The sequence below is a fragment of the Zosterops lateralis genome, assembly GCF_965231275.1.
Source record: "Zosterops lateralis genome assembly, chromosome: 6".
NCBI classification, from domain to species: Eukaryota; Metazoa; Chordata; class Aves; order Passeriformes; family Zosteropidae; genus Zosterops; species Zosterops lateralis.
The window spans coordinates 32,888,818-32,915,298 of record NC_139761.1 but is presented as its reverse complement, the minus strand read 5'-3'; the positions used below and the strand labels follow the sequence as shown (position 1 = coordinate 32,915,298).

The 26,481-nt window shown below is 36.0% G+C and overlaps 1 protein-coding gene across 8 annotated transcripts in view; it reads right to left on the bottom strand.

Moving 5' to 3' along the window:
• Positions 1 to 26,481, bottom strand: part of GPHN (gephyrin) — a 270,007-nt gene that overhangs the window by 117,164 nt on the left and 126,362 nt on the right. For 4 of the 8 annotated variants that reach the window (XM_083864320.1, XM_083864323.1, XM_083864322.1 and 1 more), the window contains exons 4-5: positions 11,844 to 11,936; positions 1,785 to 1,823 (exon numbers count right to left, since the gene is read on the bottom strand). In XM_083864320.1, coding sequence (XP_083720446.1) covers positions 1,785 to 1,823; positions 11,844 to 11,936 — 132 coding nt within the window. The remainder of the gene's footprint in view (positions 1 to 1,784; positions 1,824 to 11,843; positions 11,937 to 26,481) is intronic. The other 4 variants (XM_083864321.1, XM_083864327.1, XM_083864325.1 and 1 more) reach the window with 1 other exon arrangement.

The following is a 26,481-nucleotide window of genomic DNA, read 5'->3' as shown; positions in this document are numbered from 1 at the left end:
TATTTTCTCCAGTTCTTAGTTGTTACTGGATTCAAAACCACAATTAAACCCACAAACAGTCATATTAAGCTAAAAACTGTGGCAGGGCTATGAAAAAAGGTCAAATGAGTTGAATTAAAAGAAGAGCAGGAAATCCTGCTTCTTATTCTAAGATGTGACAATGATTTATTCCCTTACTATGGACCTTACAGATGTAGTCAAGTCCTTCTTCTTAATCTGTGAGAGAGTGACAAAAGGTTTCTGGAAACTGGCAGTTGACTATTTTCCCAGTACAGAAAGAGTAGGAAGCAGCAGTTAGGACCCATTTCAGTTTTGGTAATACTGTACTGATCCAATGGTTTATTTAGATAAGCTGCAACCTTCTGTTTCAAATAAAGAGACTTGTAAAATTTCTTACTTAGCTTCTTTGATCCACTATGTTTAACGAACACAGCTCTACATTCAAATTTTAATCTTTTTGGGCCTGAGCAACAGATGTTTTTCCCTCCTGTTATTACCTATTACCTCCATAGATTCTGAGATACCTTAGCTAATATTAAGGTTATAGTACTTAATTACTATTGAATTTAATCCTTAATACAGTTCAATTTAGTAATACACCTATCGAATAAAGTGAAGCTAAGACTAAATTCAGTTTGGTTTGGGTTTGGTTTCTTTTCTCATAAGATGGGAATGGGTTTTGAGTAGTTTTACAAAAAAGCTGAATGCTGGTACTGAGATCAGTTTTTGGCTGGTATGTTAAACTGAATCAGACCATGAAGGAGCCAGACAATAGTTCTTCCCCATTCCTTACAATTTTTCTTAATCTTTTCAGACTGGTTCATATTTAGAAACAAAATCTAGGCAAATGGGTAGGACAATATGATAGAAATGCCAGGCATAAAAGCAAGTGGACGGAATGGCAAAAGAGCAAGTATCAATGAGTAAGCAGACTCAAAGAGCAGCAAGGGGACACTATAGTCAAGGATCAGATGAAAAGGCATGACGAAAATGCCAAACATTCAGCAAGTTGCTAAAGCAGTACCAAACATTCAGCAGGTGTGCCAAGCAGCAGAAGAGCAATTCCACAAAGTCAGCAGATGCACTCAGCAGGAAGGCAATGCCAGGCACTTGGAGCAGGAGCCAGGGCAGCAGGAGGCCAATGCCCATGTACAATCAGACTGAAAGGAATAAGGAGGCGATACATGCCGGTCAACAGATGGACAGGGCAGCAGGTAGTCACTGTCAAGCAATTAGCTGATCAAGAGGCAATGCCAGTCAGTCAGGCAAAGGGCCAAGATTTCAGGAGGACAATGCCACACAGCCAGCAGGTAGAGAGAATATAAGACAGTAGTGAATGCCAGGCAGCCTCCAGACAAGGCAGAAAAAAGACCAAAGCCCACCAACAATCAGATGCAACTGTTGGCAAGAGCAAAACATAAGCCTGCCAAATGACTGACAGGGCAGCAGGGCTGCAGTGCTTTATCAACAACCCAGGATACCATGAGTGAAACAGTCCCAAGAGTCTAGATGCTCACCCTTTGGTAATATCATTTGATCAGAGTGAACCATGAAAATCCACAGGAGAATAGCACACAAATGGAAACAGCAAATGAGTCTGACCCTAGCACTTGGGGAGGCCATGGGACCTTCCTATAAAACAAAAATATGAGAATCCACAAGAAAATCAAACAAATGGGAAAAATGTGTCTAAAAACTGTTTCTGATGATGATTTAAAAAGCAAAAAAATACTAGCAAAGAATTAGTTTGGAAATGATTGGGTGGGATTGAAGATGTTGCTTACCCCTCTCTGGAGCCCACATAATGGGAATGTTGGGAATTTCTGCAGCAGAAAAACAGAAGAGAAAAGGGATTTCTGACTCCCAGTTCAAGGAAAGCATGTCAATTTAGGACTGGGTAATCTCTTTGGGCAAAAAATAAGAATTCAACTGAATCTTTGCCCATCCCCAGATACATGCCTTTATGGAGGTTTGTGAAAAATTTAAGAATCCCACATCACTTTCATCTCATGACCTCCCACCCTTGTTCCCCAAAACCACACTTACCTCTAGCACCTCTAGTATAAGAGGGGAAAGGGGTTGATCTTGTGAGCTCATTCCCACATCCACTGCAAAATGGCTTGTGAAGTTGAACAGGAATACCCATTAGCCACTGCTGGCCATTTGTGAGATAAACGGAAGTAATCATTAACTGTCACTCATTATTAGTGTAGGTTGGTGTTCGAATTTGGTTTAGACACACCCACACTCTAATGAAAAGAATTAGTCTTATGAATTGCGTGGGGTAACCCTCTTCTAAGTATCAAACTTATCAGCACCTATTTGTTACCTTGAATATCCTCTTCTCTTTAACTTAAGCATTTTGCTATTTAACAAGGTTGGTTTTTAAAACAAATTAAACTGTTTCAGAAATCTTAGCTGCTGTTTTATTTCAGAAACATGCAATGAACTCCGTAATGTAATAACTGAGAAAATCCCAGCACTAACGAAGTCCAGTAATTTAACTAATCTGTCATTTAAATAATGAGACTTTTTATTCAGTATTTACTTAGAAAGTAAAAAGATTCAACCAAGAATCAAACTTCATTATTTCTTTCTACTCAGAAGTCCACATTTATCAACCTGTGCATTAACTTCTTATTGTCAACACTGAAAACCTACACTCCACTTTAACAAGGCAATACTATGAAACAAGAAGCCAACCCTTCCCTCCTCAATCATTTGCTTTGCTGTGTGTGCCCTTGCTGAATTAGGACTTGGAAAGGTCACAGAGAGAATCTGTATGAACTTGCCATGCACTCATATGCAACAAAGTTTTTAAAGAACACAGTAGTGATAGGCTAAGCTGATGGAACTTTATTTATACTGATCTCTGGGTATCAACCACTAATTCTTCTAGCAGAGCAAGGCACAAGAATAACAGAGGTCAAGAGAACTTCAAATTTAGAAATCTGGATCATAGAATAGGAATTTCTTCCATACCCAAACTTTCCCATACTGAACACTACTATTTGGACTTAGAACAAAATGGCAAGTAATTTAGGCAGAGAAGACCAAGAGACTTCCATCATACAACTCGTAATGGCATAAACCAGCCAGGAACTGCAAATACTGGCTGAATCAGAGATATCAGAGTACAAGGTACTAAGAGCATGCATTAGCAGTTTTATAAAATCCTGTGGTTTTGTGGCCAGAAGGAACTACAATTAGCTGCACCACATCAAGAACAAAATTGCTATCACCTTCTTGCTGAAGGGAGATCTTTCAAGCTTAATGAAAATGAACTATGACAAACTGATCTCAGCATACTGTAAGAAAATGCTAATTTGTGGAGGAAAATATGGTCATTTAAAATCCACTAACAGTTTAAATGTTGACAATAAATAACAGCAAGTTATGCACCTCATTATTAATTTAGGTATTCTGACGACAGAGTAACTGGGAAAAGAATATATGCATGAAGGGACAAGAAACTAAAATATAGTCTAAATAAAGGTTAAAAAGTAATTATTTTCTTGTCCATAACTGATAAGACTTTCATGCCTAAATGTGACAGTAGTCATTTTAGTTTTCTATTTTGGTACTTATACTGAGTCAACATTTTGCTAAAGCTTCATTGCTCCATGTGGTAGCAACTAGCAAAATCAGAAGGACTAGTTATAATTCTAAGAATAACTCCCAAAGCCAGCAGATTTCCAAGACTCTTCTAGTTTCTTTCCACTTAGTGGCTGAAAAAGCTCCTACACAGCAGGGAAGAAGTAAATGAGAAAGTCTCTATTTTTTAATAAGTATTGGTTTTAATGATCAACTATTTTAATAATGAGTCATTTTGCTATCCTGGTGTGCTAATGTCAAAAGGACTAACTCACTCAATTTTTCATACATCTTAAATCCAAACCCTCTAGCTGAGTTTTGCCCTCTAGTTATCATGTCTTTAAGCTTGTCTTCACAGAGAAGTCTTCCTAACATGTCTATATTCTTCTTTTCTTAAATTTCCCTGTATTTAGGTTTCACTAAACTCTTGGTAATAGACCATGGCCAGAAAAAATACCACATTAAGGGCAAAAATTACAGGCCTGACAATGTTTTCAAGATTAGTTTGCTTTTACTTGAGGTTTAGTTTCATTCAGTTTCCTATTATCTTCTCCAAAGTGCTGCTTTAACAGAAACTATTTTTAGAAATGCCTAAGAGGAAAAAATAATTCCAAAAGTTCCAAACTGAAAATTTTATTATGCAGAAGTCCTATGGCAGACCTATTTTTCTTCTCCAGTTACAGAAGGGATTTCAAGATACATCCATTGTTGTGGCTATACTGCTAATAGGAGACAAGCCAGTTTATTTAAACTAATAGAGAAATGTCCACATGAGCTGTGGGCTGTACAGTGAAAACATGGCTAAAAGGCATCAGTAAAACCAAGAGGAGGAAAAATCTTCTCTTTACCCCATTAGGAAAGCACACCATAATCATACTGTTCATCTGGGTGTACTTTTGGATGTACTGGGTTCACTCACACAGGAACCATTTGTCCACTCTCAGGACATGCCAGCCTTCTTCCAACTGCTCTTCCTAAATTACCTCGGAAAAAACCCTTTAATTTCAAAATTTAAGAACTAAAAGGTGAGATTTCCTGGATCATTACTGTGGCTCTGCTTCTCATTTTATGAAACATTCAAATTCCTTACTCCTGTTTTACTATTCTTTTCAGCAGAGCTAGCAAATATTTCCTAAATGCTTGAAAGTCAAAAAACACAACCTCTATTAGCTATTCCAGAGTATTAAGTACACCTTAAAAAGGCAAATAAAAGCTGATCCTCAAATGAGCAAAAATAACCAAAGGCTTAATAGGAATTCTATTAGCATTACTTCTATGTTATGATGGTCAGACAACTTTACACAGAAGGTTAATTCTCCTGGGTTGTAGTGTAGGATGTACACAAAGTATTCTATCACCATCTTCATGAACTGTTGGAACCAAGTGGGGCAATGTTCTTCTCAGGCCCCCTGCCTTTGGGCTCTTCTGCTCATGGCCCATCAACGCCTTGCCCATGAGTCACAGGTAACTCCCTCCAGGAGTTATCTCTGTTTAATGGGCCATCAAGGACCCACTTCACAACTCATCATCCCATTGTGAGATGCTCCACCCAGGGGGAGGAGCCAAGCATTCTCATCTGGATATAATCAAGGATTTGGGACAGGGCAAGCAGCCCTTACCTACTGGATTCCCAGAGGACCAGAGCTACCAGACCTTTCTACAGGATCACTGCTTCAGGAAGAGCCCCTCATGTGGACTGCTTCCACCATCCTGCTCAGGTTGTATTCTGACTCTGTCAGTGGTCCTTTGTGTTAATGCATTTATTTTATTTTATTTTTACCTTTTTACCTTTCTTCTTATTAAATTGTATTTCTGACTTGGAGCCTCTCACTCATTTTGCTTTCAAACCATGACAGTTAATACATTAGTTAAGTAATTAAAAAGATATTTGCCCCAGCATTTTCAGCCAATATTATCAGGGGTTTGCATTTTCAAAAAAGAGACAAAAGCAATTCATGTAGTCCTTTTGAATTCAGGAAATAAAACTGTTTAATTATTAATTTAAAGATCCATTTGATTAAAACTATTTTCACATCTAACACATACAGAACATAAGGCTCTAAATGCAGGATGATTCATTTAACATTATCCATGATTTCTGCAAGAAGTAAAAGATAACTTGAGTTTTATAAGACATTTCTGCCACTAGCTAACACTTTTGATTTGACAGAATTAAAATGAAGAATACAGCTCTTTAGGGAGTTTGCTTGTGCTCTTAAACAAACAAACCAACCCAAGCACAAAAAGCCTTTCATTATGATGATTTTATTAGATTTTTCAGGCTCAAGCTTTCTATCACCAGCTATTTTTATTCTCTTTAGTAGGTAAAGAAAAATTCTTAAAAAGCCTTTAGCATTGTACATTATTTCCCAAAGAAAGTACAGGCAAAACCAAAGTTATTTCTCAGCGTTCTTCATGATAAACTAAACAGACTGAGTTGCGTAACCCTCACAGAAAGCATCTCTCCTTGCCATCACAGTTTTTGTACCTTCTTCTATCTCCACTGTGACAGTTGAAACTTTTAAAAAGGTATGTCAATAAAAATATGCAGCTTTGCATTTTAGACACATCAATCCCATATACAGACAATACTTGCCTGTATTTGTTTGATGGTCTTATTTTTTTGAGTAACCTCTGACAGTTGAGTAAACGGAGCTGAAATGGGAATTGCCTTTCTTCCCCTTTTCATTTCTCACTGCAGGTGTCTGAGCAGTTTGCAGGTGTTTCCATGCAGCAACCGCAGTTGATGATAGCACAACCGAGCCCTTCAGTGATGATGATGTACTGCCAACCAAGTTTCAGGGAGAGGGAGAAGAGGCACTCTTTAGCCCTTTGTAAGTCAGCTAAATCAGAGTGGAATTTCTCAAGACGCAGGTACTTCTGCAAACTGACAGTGTGCCATGTGGTGCAAATAATTTGTATACTGCTGCTTCTCAAAGAAACTGGTAATAAATGTTTAGTGAAAAGTGTTCTGCTACTAAACATATCAATTCTATAATAACATGACTTCCCAAAAGAGATTAAAAATCTAAATATATAGTTTAAAATTGAAGTATTATAGCACATAAATATATTTGAATTTTATAACACCAAATATGGCATATCAAGTAATAAATTTTATTGAAAAATTAAAGTTGACTAGATAAAGACCTAATCATATAAGCTAGGAACCACTCAGAGGACTAAGAAAAAGGAGATGGTACTTTACAGAGTTGCTGGTAAACTTCTAAAAGAGTGACACAGAGTTTGGAAGGAGTCTGTCACAAAACAATCTGTTCCATTTAGTCACCTTTTTTGATTAGATGCACTTGGCAAGGTTTTGTAATGCCGACCCTTTAGGAGCAAGCTGGGCTGGAAACAATTTTCTAAGAACCACGAAGGCCGCAAAAAGTCTGGTGGCAAGTTACAGGATCAGATGTCATCCATGAACCGCATGTATGTGTCATTATCCAATACCTCACCACAGAAATCAAAGTTAACTCAGTGCAAGACCTCCGCTAAGAGATATGAAAAGCTACAGTTTTAAAAAATACTACTAAAATATTTTCTTAAAATAGCTATTAAATTGGAGGGTACCTGGAATATTGAAGGGCGAAAAACTGAACCATTAGCCTGGGTTATTAGAGGTTGTACAATTTCACATTCCTACCATAAAATTACTTATGACCCATGTGAGATGAAGGCTTCATTCCTCACACTATGGAGCCGTTCTGAAGTGACAGTTTGCAAAATGGAAATTATTTTATTTTGGTCCAGTGTCAATAATAAAATATTGCTGAGGAAGTAGTCCTATATCCACAACAAACAATACTAGAAATCCTGCTGCTCTGGAAAGGCAGTATTTGAACCAGGGAGGACAAAAACCTCCTACATATTAGTTCTAGTTTAAGTTGCTGCCTATTAAATGGAAATTGTTATTTGAAAAGTTTAAGTCTCAGTGGACTTGGGTTACTTTGATGGAATGTGTTGCTGTGAGAGTATGGCTATAACATGACTATCCTATTGCATCATAAGCACCTTATTTCATTAACAAAGTTCAAGTGGAAGACAGACAAAACACATGAAAACTGAAAATAATAGAGATCAAGAAGGTTTCCAACATTACTTGGGACAGAGAAATGGAAGGATATAGATATTAAAATAGTCTGCAGAAATAAAATGGAATTAGAAGAAAATCCATGAGAGATACCTTAGAGAATGGGAAAAAGCCAAATGATAAGAAATTTGCATTTGGCAATGATTATAAAAACGTTGGTGCAATTTTGAACTGAATACAAAAAGACACATTACAGAAGAAGTGAGACTTTATTCCATCCAAACATGGCTTCTGTGTGGTATGTTCAGAGTGTTTTGTTCATTCTGAGCATGATTTTTCAGAAACACTGACAAATAGAACAGAGTTCCAGAGAACAATGATTTCTTTTCATGGACTAGAGAACTCTAATAAAAGAATAAGTAAGTATGCATATATTTTCAGACTAAATGAAAACAAGTATGTGTCTAAATACATTTTAAACTAGTCCTTAAATGTTTAAGAATATAAACAGCAAGAACTGAAAGAAGCAGTCATAAATTTTCCAGAACACTTGAAAAGTAGGAAGACTGTAAGGTATCTGGTGTTACATGCTAGAAAACAGCTCCTCTATGTTTTTATAAAGTATTATCTTAAAACCTTAGGTCTCAAAACTACCTGCAGTGTGGATGAACTTCTTGTTGTGACACAGTTCAAGAATGCCTATCATCGGTTGAGGACAATATGTTGAGATTTCTACTACTACTATCTAAGTACATAAAATAAGTGTCATAGATGGGCAAACAAGACTCACACAGAATCATACCAGAGACAAAGGATAAGAAAACAGCTAGAAGATTGTTAGGAGACAGACAAGTGAATTTTTTCGAATGTACGGTTTTGCAAAAGAATAAATGCAAAAATACAGAAGACAGAAAACTGAGCAGAGCACCCATATACATGAGATTTTTTCTTTCCCTTTGTACAGAGCAAGAGCAACAGAGAAAATAAATAACTCAGAAGGATTCCTAGTGATTGATAGAAATGCTGCAATGTTATTTAATTTTTTCACAAAAGTTAATGAATATTGTTATCAACATTCTGTAAGAACTACAACTGAAATATTGTAGTTCCAAGAAATAAATGTTTGCATCTGGAAATACCAAATGAAAGTTCCCTAAATAAATTAACTTGGACCATACTTGGATCTCTGTCCAGCAACAAACACTTCTTAAATCAACAAGCAGACTGTATGAGCAAACTCCAGCAGAGATTTAAAGACTCTGCCCAAAAATTATATGTGAAATTATCTTGTAAAAAAAAAAAAAAGTGTGGCTGTATCTCCAAAATTAGGCTTACACTTTGACTTTAGTACAAATGCAAACTACCACCAACTGCCATAACAGTTAAGAATTCCAGCATTCACTAGTAACAACTATAACACACTTACTTTCAAATTCAGCCATCCTTTGAGTGAATTTGGTTTTTTAAATATCCACATGCATGTCATCACTTTTAGTTGTGTGGTCAACAAAGTGAAGGATATTCACACTGCTGAAGTAAACTGACCTTCACCCCTCAAAATGTGAATTGTAGGAACTAATTCAAATGCTCCTCTCCATGCACTGACTAGACTGAGGCTATAAATATAGGGATCAGAGACAGGGAAGGAAAATCAGATATTGTGAAGATTCCTAAAATCTTCTATTCCATTACAAGAGAAAATGTTATTACACATCACTGAAACAACTGCAATAACCTGGAATGGTTCTGATATAGTGTTCAAGAAGGAAAGTGAGTGGGGAAAGTACTAATTTTTTGAGATGCTTAATTACATATTTCTGAGGTATCAAGAAGCCATTTTTAGCTACGTTATGCTAGACAGTTAATTTAATTTTTATCAATAATTACAAAATTCAATTAACATTAAGTCTTTGGGTTGCAATTATTCTTGGGAACTACCTTTATTGTGTATGCACAATAGCAATTATATATCTATTCTAGAAAAGAAACAGAGAAACCTGCTTTCTAATCCAAAGTACAGGGGAATTAAGGAGAAGTAGGACTGAAACACACCAGTGGAAATATGACTCAACAGAGTAACGTCTCTATTCTAAGGAAAAATAGTAAAACATTTTCCATTATCAGATTAAATTCTTAAGGGTTTTAAATTAACATCTTAAAGATGACATCTCAATAGCACAATACCATGATTACATCCTTTCATTATCAGTTCAGTGATGAGAGCAGGCTGAACCAACACCATACACACAAGGGATGGGAACCATTTCCTGCATCAATGCAAGTTTTCCTAAAGACTTTTTATTGCACATTTCGTGTTGACATATTGAATTTCCCATTTTGGGTATTCCCACTGACCCAAAAGACATAAAATATGGGGACAAAACTTAAGCTTCTTAGTATGTTTTTGGTATGACATACTGGCAAACTGATTTTCTTCCCTTAACAACATTTGTTTGAATGAATTGGATAATAAATCCTATCATAGGAACAATGCTTGTCATCACCCCTTTGTAATAAACCTGGGATTCTACATCTCCACTGTGATTTAAGTTAATCCAACTTCATTAAGTGAAAAGTGAGCGAAGACTCTCCTATATAAGTTCTTTTTAAATATGGGACTAATTTCACAGTCAGAACACTTGTTCCTGTCATGATCAGTCCAAGTCTTGCACATCTATTATACTTAAAAACAATGCAATTTTTCTTCAGTACAAGTTACTAATGATTTTTATATCAATGCGCTTTTATTATACAGAGACACAGCAACAACTCAGATTACTTTCAGAATGGCTTACTCAACAAAACTGATGAAAAAAATGATCCCTGCTGCTTGAGAATCTGTAGGTAATTTTTTGCACTGGCTACAATGCTTCATCTGGCACTGCTGCCTAGGCTTGACCCTGCACAAAGGAAAACTGAAGCAGAAATTCATCCCTCCTTCTACATAGTCCTGGTAACACAACCTTCAAAAGCATTATGTTAGTTTGCAAGCAAGAGACAAATTTAACCAACTCACTTTTAACTTGTGGTGGCTTTAGCAAAGTGAATAATCCACAACATCAATTTCACTAGATGCCATGCTGAGTTCACCTTAACACTGCTCCCATTTCCTGATACACAGACTGCCCCCCCAGGTTTTAGTTACTAAAGGTTTCTAGTATTTAATCTAAAACCATCAGAAATAATGAACAGGAGTATTTAGTTTACATGTTTCTCTAGTTGCACAAACATTATACAATAAATAAAAAAATATTTTTAGATTCCTAACAGAAAAAAAAATTCAGTCATATGACAAAACACATTTGTAAGTAAAAAGCATTGTAGATATGCTATAAAGAACTCAAATCAACTTGAGAGTCTAAGAAATTAAAAACATACACGATTACTTAAGAGAAATCTAGATATGTTTAATTATGCAAGTAAACACAACTCACTCAATCTTAATTCTGCCCTTTAGTGAACATAATCACACCAAATAAAAGATGTGATTTCAAAAGTTCATGTTAATCTAATTTGGAACCATAAATACCAAAATACTTCAAGAACAATTGCACAGTCATTTCACATGACAACTCATGGCCACGAGTTCATTAAGTTAAGCTTCTCATTTTTCCCCCCATTACTTTAGCTCCATGTAAGTATAATGTAAACACATATAGTGAGCAACATTTACTGGTGCAGACTACCTCCACCTCTGTGCCTGTTTATATTTTTTTGACAAGCAGACCCATAGTAGCTTTGCATAGATTTTTTTTCCCCTTCTGTCTGTCTCACACGCTTACCTATAATGCACTAGTTGTCAATGGTCTATTCTACAAGGGAGAATTAAAGGATCTTTTTTATCCCACTCTTCCTTGCACAAAACACAAAGGCCAAACAAGATTTTGCTTAGCAGTGTTGTATTGCAGTGCTAAGGAAAATTATGCCACAAAGCCATTAGAATTTTGTTTTGTAAGGGGACTGGAAAACCATTATACTAAGCCACATTTTAGTTTGAAAATCATTTTGGGTCAGAACCCAAGGTCAGAGTAATTCTCCTGTGCTATATTTTCTATTACTTTTTTCTGATTCCAAGCTGTAGCACTTGACTTGTCCATAGAGACTGCAAAGTAAAGTTACAGAGGAAATTGAAAAAAAAAAAAAATCACCCCTCCTCCAGACTCATGCATTTCTACACCAAAGGGCAGATTTTTCTATTCCAGGACTATCTCACCTCTGGAGTGACATCTCGTGGTGCAAATCCTGTTCCTCCAGTTGTTAAAATCAAATTAAGTTCCTTTTCATCACACCAATCTATCAGCGTCTCCTGAAAGAGAATATGAATCCTGTCAGATCTGGAAAGAAATGGTTATCTCAGACAATACGTTAAGAGTTGAAATGTCTTAAAAACAGAGACACACACAATACAGGGAGTTATAAACTGCTCATGGCTTTTTATACAAACATTTTAAACCACTATTTATAACCAAGATAAGACAGAATGCAAGTATCCACATAATATTATTTTGCATATGGAAACTGAAATTCAGTTCTCCATCCCTTGATCTGAAATAGAAAAAAAGAATTAACATTTATTAATTTTTGCCACTGTTTATTTTGATATATAAATATAATACTTTTTGACACACATTATTAGACTATACACATTTAATTCAGATTGAAGAAATTGATTCTTGTTGCAGTAACTTTTGTTTCCACACTGCACTTTTTAAAAGCCTGAAAAAAGCAAGAACCATGTATCTGTAAGTTAAACTACCAAAAGATGCAATAATGCACTTGATGCAGCAGGTAATGATGTATAATGTATTTCCTACATTCCCCCAGTATAGCAATAGGAGTGTGGATTCCATTCCAAAGTTGGACTAAGAAATCTGGCATGTAAATTCAATGACTTACCATACTGGATGACTCATGATACTAGAGAAGTGTTTAATTTGATTTGCATTCATTTTCAAAATGACTTTTTAAACTACTTTTCAAACTATGATAAGAATTTGACATAAGTAGAAAACTTATTTAATCTCAATGTGATTAAATCACTTATCCTTTGTACTTGACTGTGGGCCAGCACAGCAGGAGCATGTCTGCTTGGAGTGCAAAATTAGCCATGTTACCTTAAGTACACTCATTACATAGTGAAGTATCCATCCACACAAATCACATCAATTTTTGAGACAGCTATCTGTATTCTAGCAAACAAACAACATTGTTTGAAAACGTTTAGGGCAAATTTAAGTTTTGGGAGTATTATATTGGGAAGGAAGGAACAGTTTTGGAGATTGTTGGCTTAAAGCTTATTATTTATCACAAAATTAGCTCTGAAAGATACACTGATTTAAAAAGCTTAAAATAAAATTGTCTGGATCATTTTAAAAAGTACAACCAATTTAGGTAATTCTCAGCTGTATTTTTGCAGGCTTAGTACTGCTGTGAAATGTCCACTTAACAGAAGCATCATATACAGACACTTAAAACTTGCAACTAGAATAATAAACCTGTGTCTGACTGCAAGCCCCACCACATCAATACATCCAAGGTTTACTTGAAGAAGTGGAAAAACAAATGGTTCTGCCTTTATTTCTCCTTTCTTTACTTATTACTTCCACTTTCTCTTTTGTATTCTCTCTTGTCTTTATTAAAATCACATTCACCTTTTTACCCTAACCCTCAGGAGAATAACTTTCTAATTAACTGGGTTGTAAGTGAACATACCCAAAGTTTGTTATATAAACATTTCAAATAAGCTCAGGATAGGAACAAGGACAATACCTCAAATCTCTACATAAATAAATGAACTAATAAGTATGGCTCTTGTGTTATATTTTGAAAAAAAAAGTGAATTATAGTAGTAAAAAGGATTTTAGGTCTTAAAATTCTTTGCTTCAATAACATAGCTATGCATTAGGAAATTTATTTCAAAGAGGTGGCATCTCTATCATCTAGAGACATAATTGTCTTGACTTAAACAGGTACAGAGAACACTTCAAAGAAGTTCAGTGTTTGGCAAAGTTATACCTTAATATTGCATTTATTTTAAAAATTAATATAGTAAGGAAAAAACTTCCTATATAAAACAGGATGGATAGGTTTTGGGGTTTGACTTGTTATTTTAAAAGCAGAATTTATCTTTAGATAAAATAAAACTGCCCAAATTCCTTTTAACAAGAAAATAGACACTTGCTCTGTTCTCATTTTGCTACAGTTCAGTGATACTCCCATTAATGAAGGGGGAAAGTCATGTGATATCCAACAAAAAATGAAAGAAACTAAAGAAATCAATATCCTAACTCTTCAATTAAACTGAGCAATAATTAAGTGCCTATTCCTGCTACTCCATCAGTGCACCTGGGCAGACTCCTAAATAGAATTCTCCATCAAGTTGTAGTTATAGGAAAGAAATTTTCAGGCTTTCAAACAGACCTTTAACTATGAGGCAGTAAGTTTGGGTTTCATTGTATTTTAGAAGTGCAAATTTATCACTTAGATATTTTAAAACCATGGAAAAATACTCGAGGCTTATCTATTCAGCTTATTTATTTTCTCTCTAATCCAGAAAACTGTGTCCCACAAAATATTCTCACTGCTGTAAAAGTATCTAAAAAAGGAAGCCCCACACTGATCAATTATGAACAAACTGTGGACTCAGACCCAGTAGATTCTGTACTGACTTTGCAGAGAATTGTATTTTCTGTGTCTTCATTTGAAGATTTCTCTAGGCAAGTGACCTGATATTTGGCTTTACTGATGCTACACAAGCAAAATTATTATATAACATTTCAACCAAAGGAAATTTCATTTAATATTTTTATGCATATTTCTCCTCTTCTATTGTCTCACTGATGATAAGCTTTCAAGAGAAAATGGTTAGGTCAACAGATTATGTAAAGCACTATTATTTCGTTCAAGCCAATGGAATGATGCTGATGGATACAAAATACAGTAGCTGGCTCTGAAAACAGTCTAGTAAAATTACCACCAAGTTTTAAAAAGCCAGAATAAAGCTACAGAACTCCAGGGGAAAAAAAAAAAAACCCTAACCAATAAATAGTTTAATACTTTTAACAATTAGTAGCCTAAATTAGACTTTAGCAGTTATTTTCCAGGGTCAAGGTATAACAGAAATGAAGTCATTACAGACAGTTCCCCCACAAATAATTTTATTTTAAAAGGACACAACCTTTTCAGATTTCCTTGAAGTCCTAGAATAATTATATTAATTATGTCTTTCTGATGCATAGATGTAAAATGTCAGGCCAGTTGTCTCCTTAAGCTTTAGATTATATCTATTTCCCTTTCTTCTTTATCTAATTCCTCATATTTTCTCTTTTAAATCCATTTAAATTTCTCTCATTCAAATGAGTAAGAAATCCTCAGGTGTAACAAACAACGTATTTCCATCTTTTGCTCCAAAGAGCTCATGCTTCTGTCAGCTTCTTCTCTCCTGCAACCTGGAACTTACTTGTTGGACTTCCTGTGCACTGCCCAATATTGAAATTACTTCTATTATAAAACAGCTCATCAAAAACATTGTTTATGATCTAAGATAACAGCTACCCACTGTTAACTTTGCCAGTGCAGAAAAATCTTCCCTCATTTTTTCTCCAAGTTCTTAGTCTTTCATATGTAAATTTATTGATTTAAAGACCAATAAAGATCATTACCTCATGGAAAAAATGCCTGCAATGTGTGGCACAGTGCAGAATCCCTATGTTTATGGCAGGTACATGCTTGCAAATTCATAAAGGCACCACCACATTGAGTCCAAAAGCAGCAGAGATGCATTTTTGTGGCACCACACCTAAGCTAGTGCTATCTGACCATCAGTGAACAGCTTGAACACTCACAGACATATCTCCTTCTCTGGAGGTAACTTAAGCATCTCCTTATCCAAGATGCAAACCTGCCACTAGTCCAAGCTGCAATGAGCAAGCCACAAAATTTTGGTAATTTCCTTTTGTATTTAAAACTAATTCTAGGGCCTAGGCTCTTCCTACACCACCCTGCCTTGATCTACAGGGTTTAAGAGAGAGAAAATACATCATGCATTAATTTGGTAGGATTTTCCAGCAATTGTTATATTTCTAGTAACTCTTCCTTATTGATCATTTTTGTGGGATAATGCCCCACCATGATACATAAGAAAACTGATCACAGAATACACAATTACAATGGATAGGAAAGTGGACTATTTTGTACCTCCATTAACATATCATCTTTTAATCTCCATGTAAGTGAACCAGAATAAATAGGGATTCCTTTCTGGAACAAGAGGAACAATGCCTTGATCTTCAGAGATAACTAAGGTTTGTGGGTTACTTATCTTAGCCATGAATTTAAACTTTAGCCAGCTTTCAAGCCTCCTCCAGTCCTCTCAGTGCTACTGTATGATTTTCCACATAGGCATTGAGACTACGACCCTTAACTGGAGCAGAAGTACTACAAAGCTCATAAAAATGGTTGTTGTGGATCGGATTAAATGCCTACATAGAAGAGCTGAAGTCCTGATGACTTTTCCTTTTCTATGATGCTCTGGTGTCTTGCCTTTTTTTTATTGTCCTATTTTTGCCATCACTGCTATCAGAGTGTGATAACACTCCCATGTGTTTATGCTTCCAAAATTACTAGAATCTCTCTCTTCAAGTCAATATTCTGGTGCTTACCACTTAGATAATAACTAAGATAAAATAACATGCATATGTTTTTCTGATCAATACATATTTTACTTCACAATACAAGGACTGTAAAAATAATTCTTAATACATACATATTTTCATATACCATAGCCATTAGAACACGACATGTACACTGTTGTAATTAAAAACATCCAGAAAGAACAGGGAAATGTTAAAAACAATATAAACAGGGCAGGTTTTCATAATGAATCCATAGATAATTCCTTCATTCTATATTCAGTACTGAAACTAGTTAAACAATTCTCAATTCTATAGTTAACGAAGATGTTTGGCATTTTGGCATATGTTAGATCTTTTCAGCACAGCAGAATTGTGAAGTTATTTCACCTTAAATGCATCACCAATCACATAGTAAGTAAAATATGTAAAAACCCAATTTAAACTGCTGAACAAATATAAGTGTTATATATTAATTTAATTATGAAACAATATCCATTTATTTACATTAGACTTTGAAATATAGGTATGTCAGTATAAGCTGGTTTACAGGCATGCATCCTATCCAGAAGCATTCTCAAAACAACTTCATGTAACTTTAAAGACCACTGTGGCTTCCAGGAGAAACCACTAATAGTGTTCAGAGATGCAGAAGTCTGTGATCTCCAGAATAGATCTCAAAACTACAAGCTTTGTAAAATTATGTAAATTCTGTATTTGCAAGCAAATCCTGTTTACTCTAGGAAAACATATTTTTAAATGCAAGGAGAAATATAAAATAGTATGTTTTTAAACATATAATGATAACTTTCCTTAGAAATCCAAGTTACATAAAAAAATATTCATATATAAAAGGCCATAAATATCAAACTACTTTTCTTTCACACTTTTTGGGCTCAAGCTAAAAGAGTGCACAAGACAAATTTCATGTATGATGACTTAACATCATCACAATGAAGAAACTATAATGAATGACAATATGGCAAAACAGATCAAAAAAGAGAAAGTCTGCATAGTCACAGATTTGCTAAGAAAACTAGATGTCATTTCGAGCACTGAATTTCAGAAATATAGGAATTAGAACACTGAGATCTCATAACAACCTTTACTTAGTCATGGACTTGGACTTAGCTTGGACTACTCAAGACCTCAGCTCACTAAAGATTAAGCCTAATTCTAAGACAGGAGAGAGCACACATAATTGAATGAATCAGAAATTCATGTCACAGCACACAAAGCAGGAGAAAAGAAGAACCAAAGGTAAAAGTAACCCATTTGTTCCTCATTGTATTATTCAGGAGTTTAAATCTTCTCTATACAGTGGATCATGTCTTGTCTATTAATTTAAAAAGGAAAATAATATACTAGGGACCATGCAAGAACACAAATACCCATAAAGAAAGGCAATGAAGTAAAGAACAGAGTTCAACATTAGGTTTGAAAAGGAGGGAAGGTCTTCAAAATGTTAGTGTATTCTTGGAATTAATTTCATATATTTTTGCCCTACTTCTTGTGAAGGTTTTATTTCTTATACTCACAATCCTTTACTTATTGTTCAAAAGCTTCCATGAAATATGTAGGCCTGAAGATATTCATGTGTGGAGCAGCAACTTTCCAAGAAATCAATCTCAAAATTATTTAAGAATTTCAGAAAATTAAACTATAAAACACCATGAAATTGTGCTTGATGTTTTCTATTACCTCCATTCCTTCCATTCCTTTTATCCTTTCCCCACCAGCAGAAGGCAGAAACTAAGAGAAATGTTAGGAATATGTTCAATGAATCACTATAGAGGACTTAGATGAAATGCAAGTACGTATCTCACTGTGTCTAAAGAAGGCTTTTCAAATTTTGAGATTTTACAGAGCACAGTAAGTCATCTTTCAAAGATTCTACAGGTAAATTTGCAGTTGCCAACATCATAGTCATGTTGCAGTTGTTTTTTTAAATACTAAGCTAATGTCTTAAAAGATGTCATTAAAATGTAACTATTTTATTGAAATGCAAAACTAAGGAGGAATGTAATAAAAAGGTACTCAATAAATGGTTTACCTTTTAAATGGAAATTTAATTACAGGCATTTTCCATTTAAAGTAAATTGCAGATATCAAGTATTTCAAGGTTCAACATACCTATGCAGTTTGCAACATAATCTTTTCTAAAAAGTACCTCATGTCTTCCAAAACTCACTATTCATGATAATTAGCCCTAAACAGAGAAAAAAAAACCACGTAGGCACAGAAGTACAATCATCAGCAGAATTCATCAATGCAAACAAGTAAGGGAAGTCTAGGAGAGAGATGTGCAAACACTGAAGTGTTTGGTGAAACCATCATGACTGGAAGTGCCAACACTTTTAAGTGCTGAGACTGGCAAAAGAATTTCTAATTATTTTGACAGAGAGAAGTAAAGACAGCAAAGGCCATGTACAAGGTTGACTTGAAAAAATAAAAGTGGAGTTTTAAATGCTGTCTGTTGATTTCCTCCCAGAAAAACAAAGGAAAGATTCTTATTTCAAGCTACCAACCTTGACATACTAGTCTTAGTATAATCAAGAAAAATAGTGAATTTATTACATGATTTAATGAATTGCATTAAAAACTACAAGTAGATCTAGGTCAGAAAAAAACATGCACCTACATGCACACAAAGGCATAAGACCCTTTTCCTTCTGTACAAAAATCTCATCCTATTTAATACTGGTGCCACTGGGATCCTCCTAGAGTCATGGTAAGGTTACTCACAGAAAGGATTGGGCACTTAGCGTAACAGTGTTCTTCAGATACTTGGAGGAAGAGATGGAACTTAGAATCAGAATTAGATACTTTCCAAATGTGTCTATGTCCACAAAGAACTTTACTGTTGGCTCTGTATTTGGCAGATATATACATAAGTGTGGGCCTATGTGTGCATGTGCTCATCTTTATCTAATAAAAATGTATTACCAAAAGCACCGAAGTTCAATGTGTCTCAATTCTGTCACACATAAAAGGTGTCTCTCTAAAATATAATATTTACTCACTAAAATAAATATTACAGAGCTATAAAAATTCTGGTTTTCTTAAGAATTGAAAACAATTAAAAATTTAAGAAAGACATAATGCCTCCTTGCCAGCATCACTTTTCCTAGTGATAGGAATCTTGATTAGAATCTTGAGATCTAATATATATCGTTTTTATTATTCCTACATCAATACAAAGTAAATAGCAACTGGAATGAAAAGGAAAAAGAAAGCATAAAACCAAGTAAATGAATCCAATGTTACTTAATAACGACAGATAAACAGAAACTTTCTCTCATTTTTAAAATTTTTAATTTTGTCTGAATTAAAACACCACTTCAGTGACCTGTTATCACAAGAATAAATGCCTGATTTTGGAGCCATTAACTTCAGATTATTTGGCACAACAAGATGGCTTTTTCAACATTTTTTTCCGCTTTGCACACATATAGTGCTCATCTAAGGTTGCTCAGAAAACTGTTTACTTTTGGTTTTCCTCTCAGAATGTGCAAAGGCAGCTTGCTATCACACACAGGTCAGTAACTTTCTAAAACTAGAGCTCTTCATACTATTTTATGTATGTGTACCAATATCTACAGCACATGTACTGCATGATCCATAGATGTGATCATGTACCACAGATCAGAAGCTTTAGCAAAGTTTGCAGGCTGTAACTAAGCCCAGATAAACTACACCTTAATCTCACACAAATGGCAATGTGACAGAAAACCAACTGCAAATTTCTTTGAGCTGCCAAGGCAACATTAACTGCTACAACACCAAGGAACTGGTAAAAGCGTGTCCACCATATTTGAAAAGGTGACAGGTGTCAGGGAACTCCCAGTACAAACACCTCAGAATCATATTTCTGTAATAGGCTTCAACTCATATAACCTGCACTTCTTAGGAACTACACTTGAAAATAACCATTTGCAGAATTTGCATTTGCATATTTGCATGCAGGGACAAGTAAATCTCCAGTATAAGCTAGGTCATACCCCACGTCTACTGATTTAATTGGCATGAAGTGTAGTGAATTAGAAAATTACTACAAGGCTTCTATGATTAAAAAGAAAGAAAACTACATGAGGTCAGCTGTGGAAAAAATGTTTCAACTCAAATGTTGGCTTTCCTGCAACTACAAAGTTTTAAAGATGAATATACTAGTATAAATATAACTGATTCTTACAGAATCCAGTTCCATTTCTAGCCTCATTTTCTAACAGTAAATACAATTTTACGTGTTAGTTCACACACTTAGCTACAATTGTGAAAGACATTATTTAATTTTATTTTTTGAATTATGTTACAACTTATATGATCTCAAGTTTTCATGTAGCTCTCAATGCAAATGACAAATTGAATAGAATGAAGATATTTAAATATCTAAATAAGGTTAGGATGGGGGGGGGGGAAGACAAGAGATGAAGCCATTAGAGAGACAGGGAGCTACTCAGCATAATGCAGTTTGTGGTATAAATTTCCCCCCTGTGTATTGTCCATGCATATCATCCATAGAGTTAATGAATGAAACTGGTTTTAAAAATAAAATCTACTACTTTACCTGTGATAATACAGTAAAGAAAATTTACCTACCAACGAACAGCTGCAGTACTTTGAGACACTTAGTCCATACATATACTCTAAGAGTGGGTGGGCTTGTGGCCTGCCCTGGAGTGTCCCGGGAGGGGCACTCCCACTCCTCCCCTCGTCCTGCTTGAGGATTGACACACAGGGCAGAGTGCATCCGCCACCACTGCAGTTCCTCTTAAATGCACAATCAAACCTGAAAGAGATTCAGAAAGAGGGGAAAAGCAGGTAGGAGACTAATGTACATGCAGACTATATCTCTCAAAGAACACCAGTTACTGATGAGTAACCTTTCTTCTTTGAGTCTGCATGTACATTCCCACAATGACTCACTCTGATCAGTTACCTTTGCCTTTTCCCATCCAGAAGAAGGCCTAAGGACTCCCACAAACAACTGCAGCATCACTCCACTGAAGGCTGAAACAGCCCTGGATCCTGTTAGACTAAGACAATGCTAGATGAAAGCAAAGAGAGAGCTCCAGGTGACCTTACAGTGCATGTCTAAATACTATACAATACAGATACTAAGTTTGTTCAGAGATCTAACAGAATTTGGTTTGGCCATAGGAAGCTCCTTGAGCCCACTCAGAGACAGAAAGCCACATGAACAATCATTGTGTGAAGTCAGCCAAACTTTTTGATATTCCCACAGTGCAAAAGAAAAGAAAAAAACTAGAAAACTTGGACCTTTGAAGAGAAATTATAAGGGCCTTACGAAATCAAAAATATAAAGTATAAAATTCAATCAAAGAAGAATAAGATCTGGAAATGAGTACTGAAGGACTAATTTTCTTGCTACTCTGCACCACTTCAAGAAGGACTCCTGGATGATTGAAGAACACATACTCTCCCCATACAAAGGTGGTATGTAAAATAGCAGCTATGAGGACCTATATACTTAACTAGCTGGCTGAGAAAACTGTCTCGAAATTTGCACTTTCATAGACACAAGCAGGAGTAAGCAGAAGTAAGAATTTCAGAGCTCAAAAGGGGAGAAGTAGTTTTCTGCTGCATGAACAGTGGGAAACTGTCATGAATCATGAACAATTTAATACACCCTGATCAGCTGGTAGGAAGACATCAGTTGTGTGAACATCAGTGTACTCTACCAGAGAGAGCAACCTGGTACCCCACCAAAATACAGGAAGAAATCAAAGGAACTACACATAACAAATATTCAGAGAGCTGAGATCAAAGCAGCAACAAACATGTCATAGAGACAATATAACTTTCTCACAGAGTATGCCTGCCTGAATTATACTTTCATGCTACTAGCTATCATTGCTCTGGAGAGAAGCAAAAACTGACTACCCTAGAGATTGATTAATGTTTTGGTTTGGGAGTCCCAGATTGCCACAGAATGAAGAAGAGCAAGGGAAGAGCTAAAATATGAAGACTACAAAAGAAGTTTCTCACATACGTGTTTATGACCACACCCACTGTCAGAACATAGTGAAATCACAAAACAAACACCTTGCAATTTTGCCTCCACTGAGTATTTCTCTTTATATTTGACAATTGCAATAACTTACAATCAATACACCATAAAAGGAGAATCATTTTACAAGCCTAATCCAAACAAAATTGCTGTATGCCTCTATTAAACCAGGCATCTGTGTGACATGCCAAAACAATGAGTATATTTTAGCACAACCACAAGCAGCATTGCAAAAAACTCCAACATTCTACAGTACTGAGAAACACAGCCCTAAGAGATAACAGGTTCCTCCTGAGGTGAAACCATTGCCATTATATACCACATATAAAGGTTATGGTCTCCTTCCTACCCAAAATGTTCTGTATGTTTAAATAGTCAAATATAGTATTACACTTCACTGTATGAAAAATGAGGCTTCAATAATGCCTGAGTCTATGAGTCAAAATGATCAGTGAGGGGAAAAAAAAGGCAGAACGACTATAATAGATGCACTCAAGGTCCTGAATTCCAAGTACTGGTACTGTTCAAGCCAGAATGGAGTGACTATGGTGACATGGACACTGCTTTTTCTTAACCACAACAGAATTAAGGGTATTGGTAGATAAGCACTGATCTGAAACGCATGGAAATCAAAAGATATCTCCCTACCAACTCAGTTGCTCTTGCCCTCTAGAGAGGACATTTTAATTTCTGGATCTTATGATACATTCATTAGTCTTTGGTAAATAATATTGTCAATACAATTGCCTATTTAAATATGCAGAGAAATTGCTGTTAAGAAGATCTGCCAGCATATTTTGAAGATCCTGAAAATCTGTAACAACTATTTTATGTCAAGCACAACAGTTCCAGAGATGGAGTAATTACATAATGGATGTATTTAGCACCTCCATGCTTGCTCCCACAGTGCACTATGATGCTGCCATTCACTAAAAAAATCATCGTTCCAAGCATCAGTGTATGGATTCAGAACAGCACTCTGATATTGCCCGGTAACTTTTATTAGAATCACAGAATATCCTAAAGATGCTCCTCTTGTGCAATAAGGAAGCCAGCCTAGCTGACATCTCTACATATTTATAGTGGATCCTCCTACCAGCTGAGAGATTTTAAGCTTACTATCTATCACCTGTATTAATTCTCTAATATTTGATTACCATGCATAAGATGTTTTTGGTCTACCAGTACACGTACAGGCCTAACAACTAAAGCTATGATCTTACTGTGATCTAAGATAGTGTCAATTTTAGATAGTGAATGATCTCCCAGGTCAAATAATCAGTGTTAGATTTAGCTTCCAGAACATAATAAAGCACCGGTAAAGAAGCCCCCTCATTGAAAATAAAGCAATGTTCTTTAGTTCTCTAAATATAAGGAAGATGTGGACTTCTTGCTCTGATATATTCTTGTGATAGGAATATACAAACAACAAAGAGAAAGGTATATGCAACAAAAGAAAGAAGACTGGAGTATTCTGGATCTGATTAGATTGTGTGCATCTCTCCATTATCTATTGAGTAGGAGTAATCCTGGAGACCCTGAAAGTGATTCTCAAAAGTAATAAGGAAAATACAAAAATCAATGTTAACAGCTGTTGAAGGCAATGAAAAATGAATAACTATGATCATTACAGAAAAAAAAGATTTTTCCCTATGTGCCTCAGTTGACTTTTTTAATAAAGATAGAGCACAATAAAAGAATAATAGAAGGAACTAGTAATAGGCCTGCTAATTAGGTAATTGCTTATTCCTGAGTGTAAGCATCCAAAGAGTAAAATGTAGAGAAAGAACCTTTTTTGCACCTTTAAGACTGAACCAAACTTAAAAGAGTGACTGAATTACTGAATCGGAAAGGCCATTCTCTTCAAAGCAAAGACATTTTCAGAATTCAGTCCATGCAGAATCTCTCTCACGGGCCCAAAGGATTATAGCTATTACATAATACTGGGTGAAAGCTGTTACCATAGAATTTGATGAGCCATCATCTGCTTCCATTGCAGCTTGCAGAGGTGTCTTAGCATTAGCCAATCCCACTGCAATCAAAGATTTCAATTTTTATACTCAGGAGAAAACTAGTGCAGAACAATTCATATCAGAAAGATTTCTTTCTCTAAGAGCTGAAACTTTTGGTTCATTTCTCTCTTGGAACATTTTTTTAAAATGCTCATTTTTTTTCTTGATACAGCCTAACAACAAAATTACTTGGAATCAGGTGACAATAAAAGCATTCAGAATACTAAAGAGATTTCAAAATCACCTTCAAACTGTTTCTGCAGCTGGTATAAATGAAACTAAAATCTGCCAGGATATTAAGGTTGTTCAAACATGCCTTTATGGTGCTGGAAAGCTCTAAGGCAAAATATATACAGAATTTCAAATGACCCACAGCACTTTAGAAAAAATTCTTTGTATTCTAATCCCCATTATTTTTAAGGTCCTAAATTCTTCAAAATTATTTTGTGCTATAAAGATATATTATAATTTTGTTATATGATAAAGACTATATGTACATAAAAATAAAACATGTATATTTTTCTGAGCCAACTGAACTGGAGAAAACTTTGTAAGAAGTTTTCCTAATTTGATACAGTTGCTGCATATGGAGCAAACAGAAGCTTAATAAAGCAAATACTTCACAGAACAGATCTAGCTTAACACAGTCTCATAATGTTAGCAAAGCCACAAAGGTGGACTAAGACATGAAGAAAGTTCAAAGAAATACATGAAAAGAGTTGGAAAAGATGATTCTTAGCAGAATCACTTGTCATCTCTTATTTTTCTAAAGACATATGCCAAACTTTACTGATTAAATCATAAAAGAAATACTAATCATTCGTTTCAGAATGAGAGAAGCATAGAATGCTTCCTCCTTAAAAATGCTTGCAGCCATCATAATCAAGTCTCTTGACTGCTGCAGAGATATTCAAGAATCACCTGGACACTATCATGGGCAAAGAAGGAAGTCTCCAACACTCCTCTGGAGATGGAACGAGAAGTCCATTCCAGTGCTCAATCACTTGCACAGTAAAGAAGTTCTTCCTCATGTTCAGGTGGAACTGCCTGTGCACCAATTTTTGCCATTGCCTCTTGTCCTATTGCTTGGCACTACCAAGAAGAGCCTGACTGTTGGTGATGGGATCAAATGCAAAAAAAAAATCTAAATGTAAGAAATAATCTAAATATAAAATGTCAAAATGGTGGTATCAAGATGTCGGCGAAGAAAAAAACACACTGATGCAGTGCAATAGTTTTTAGTTCCACAGGTGTTGTTTTTCTCCTACTACACTCTCTCCCATGTGAGCTCCGTTTAATTTGTTTACAGATAAACCACTGCCTTTTAATTGATCCTTAGGGCCTCTTGCTAATTTTGTAACATGCAAAACATGTCTCGAGCATTCCATGCACGTCATTGTTTTCAATCACAATAAGTGACATACTCATACAGTGGTTTTCCACCCAGTTTCACAGCATCCTCAGTGAACATACAAATTAGCTGGGCCTTTAGGGTTAACACTCCCTTGTTCTAATCTTGGTAAGGATGTCAGATGTTTGGCACCATGCCCACACAAGGCTTCAACCTCTGACACCCTCCCTTCAGATACTGATAGACATGAATAAGGTCCCCTTTCAGTCACCTCCTTTCAAGGCTGAACAGCCCCGGCTCCCTCAGCCCTTCCCCAGAAGAGATGCTGCCTTGCTGCCTTTCACTGGACCTGCTCCAGGAGCTCCCTGTCTCTCTTGCCCTGAGGAGCCCAGAACTGGACACAGCACTCCAGGTCAGGCCTCACCAGGGATGAGCAGAGGGGCAGGATCCCCTCCCTCGACCTGCTGCCAATGCTCTTCCTAATGCAGCCCAGGATCCCATTGGCCTTCTTGGCCACAAGGACACACTGCTGGCTCAGGGACAGTTTGGTGTCCACCAGCACCCCCAGGTCCTTCTCCACAGAGCTGCTTCCCAGCAGCTCAGCCCTCAGTCTGTGCTGGCCCATGGGGTTATTCCTGGCCAGGGGCAGGAGGCTGCACTTGCTGTTGTTGATTTCAGACAGTTCTTCTCTGCCCATCCCTGCAGCCTGCTGAGGTCCTTCTGCAGGGCTGCACAGCCCTCTGGGGTATGGGCCACTCCTGCCAGCTTTGTGTCATCAGAGAGCTTGCTGAGGAGGCATCTGCCCTTCAGCCAAGTAACTGATGATG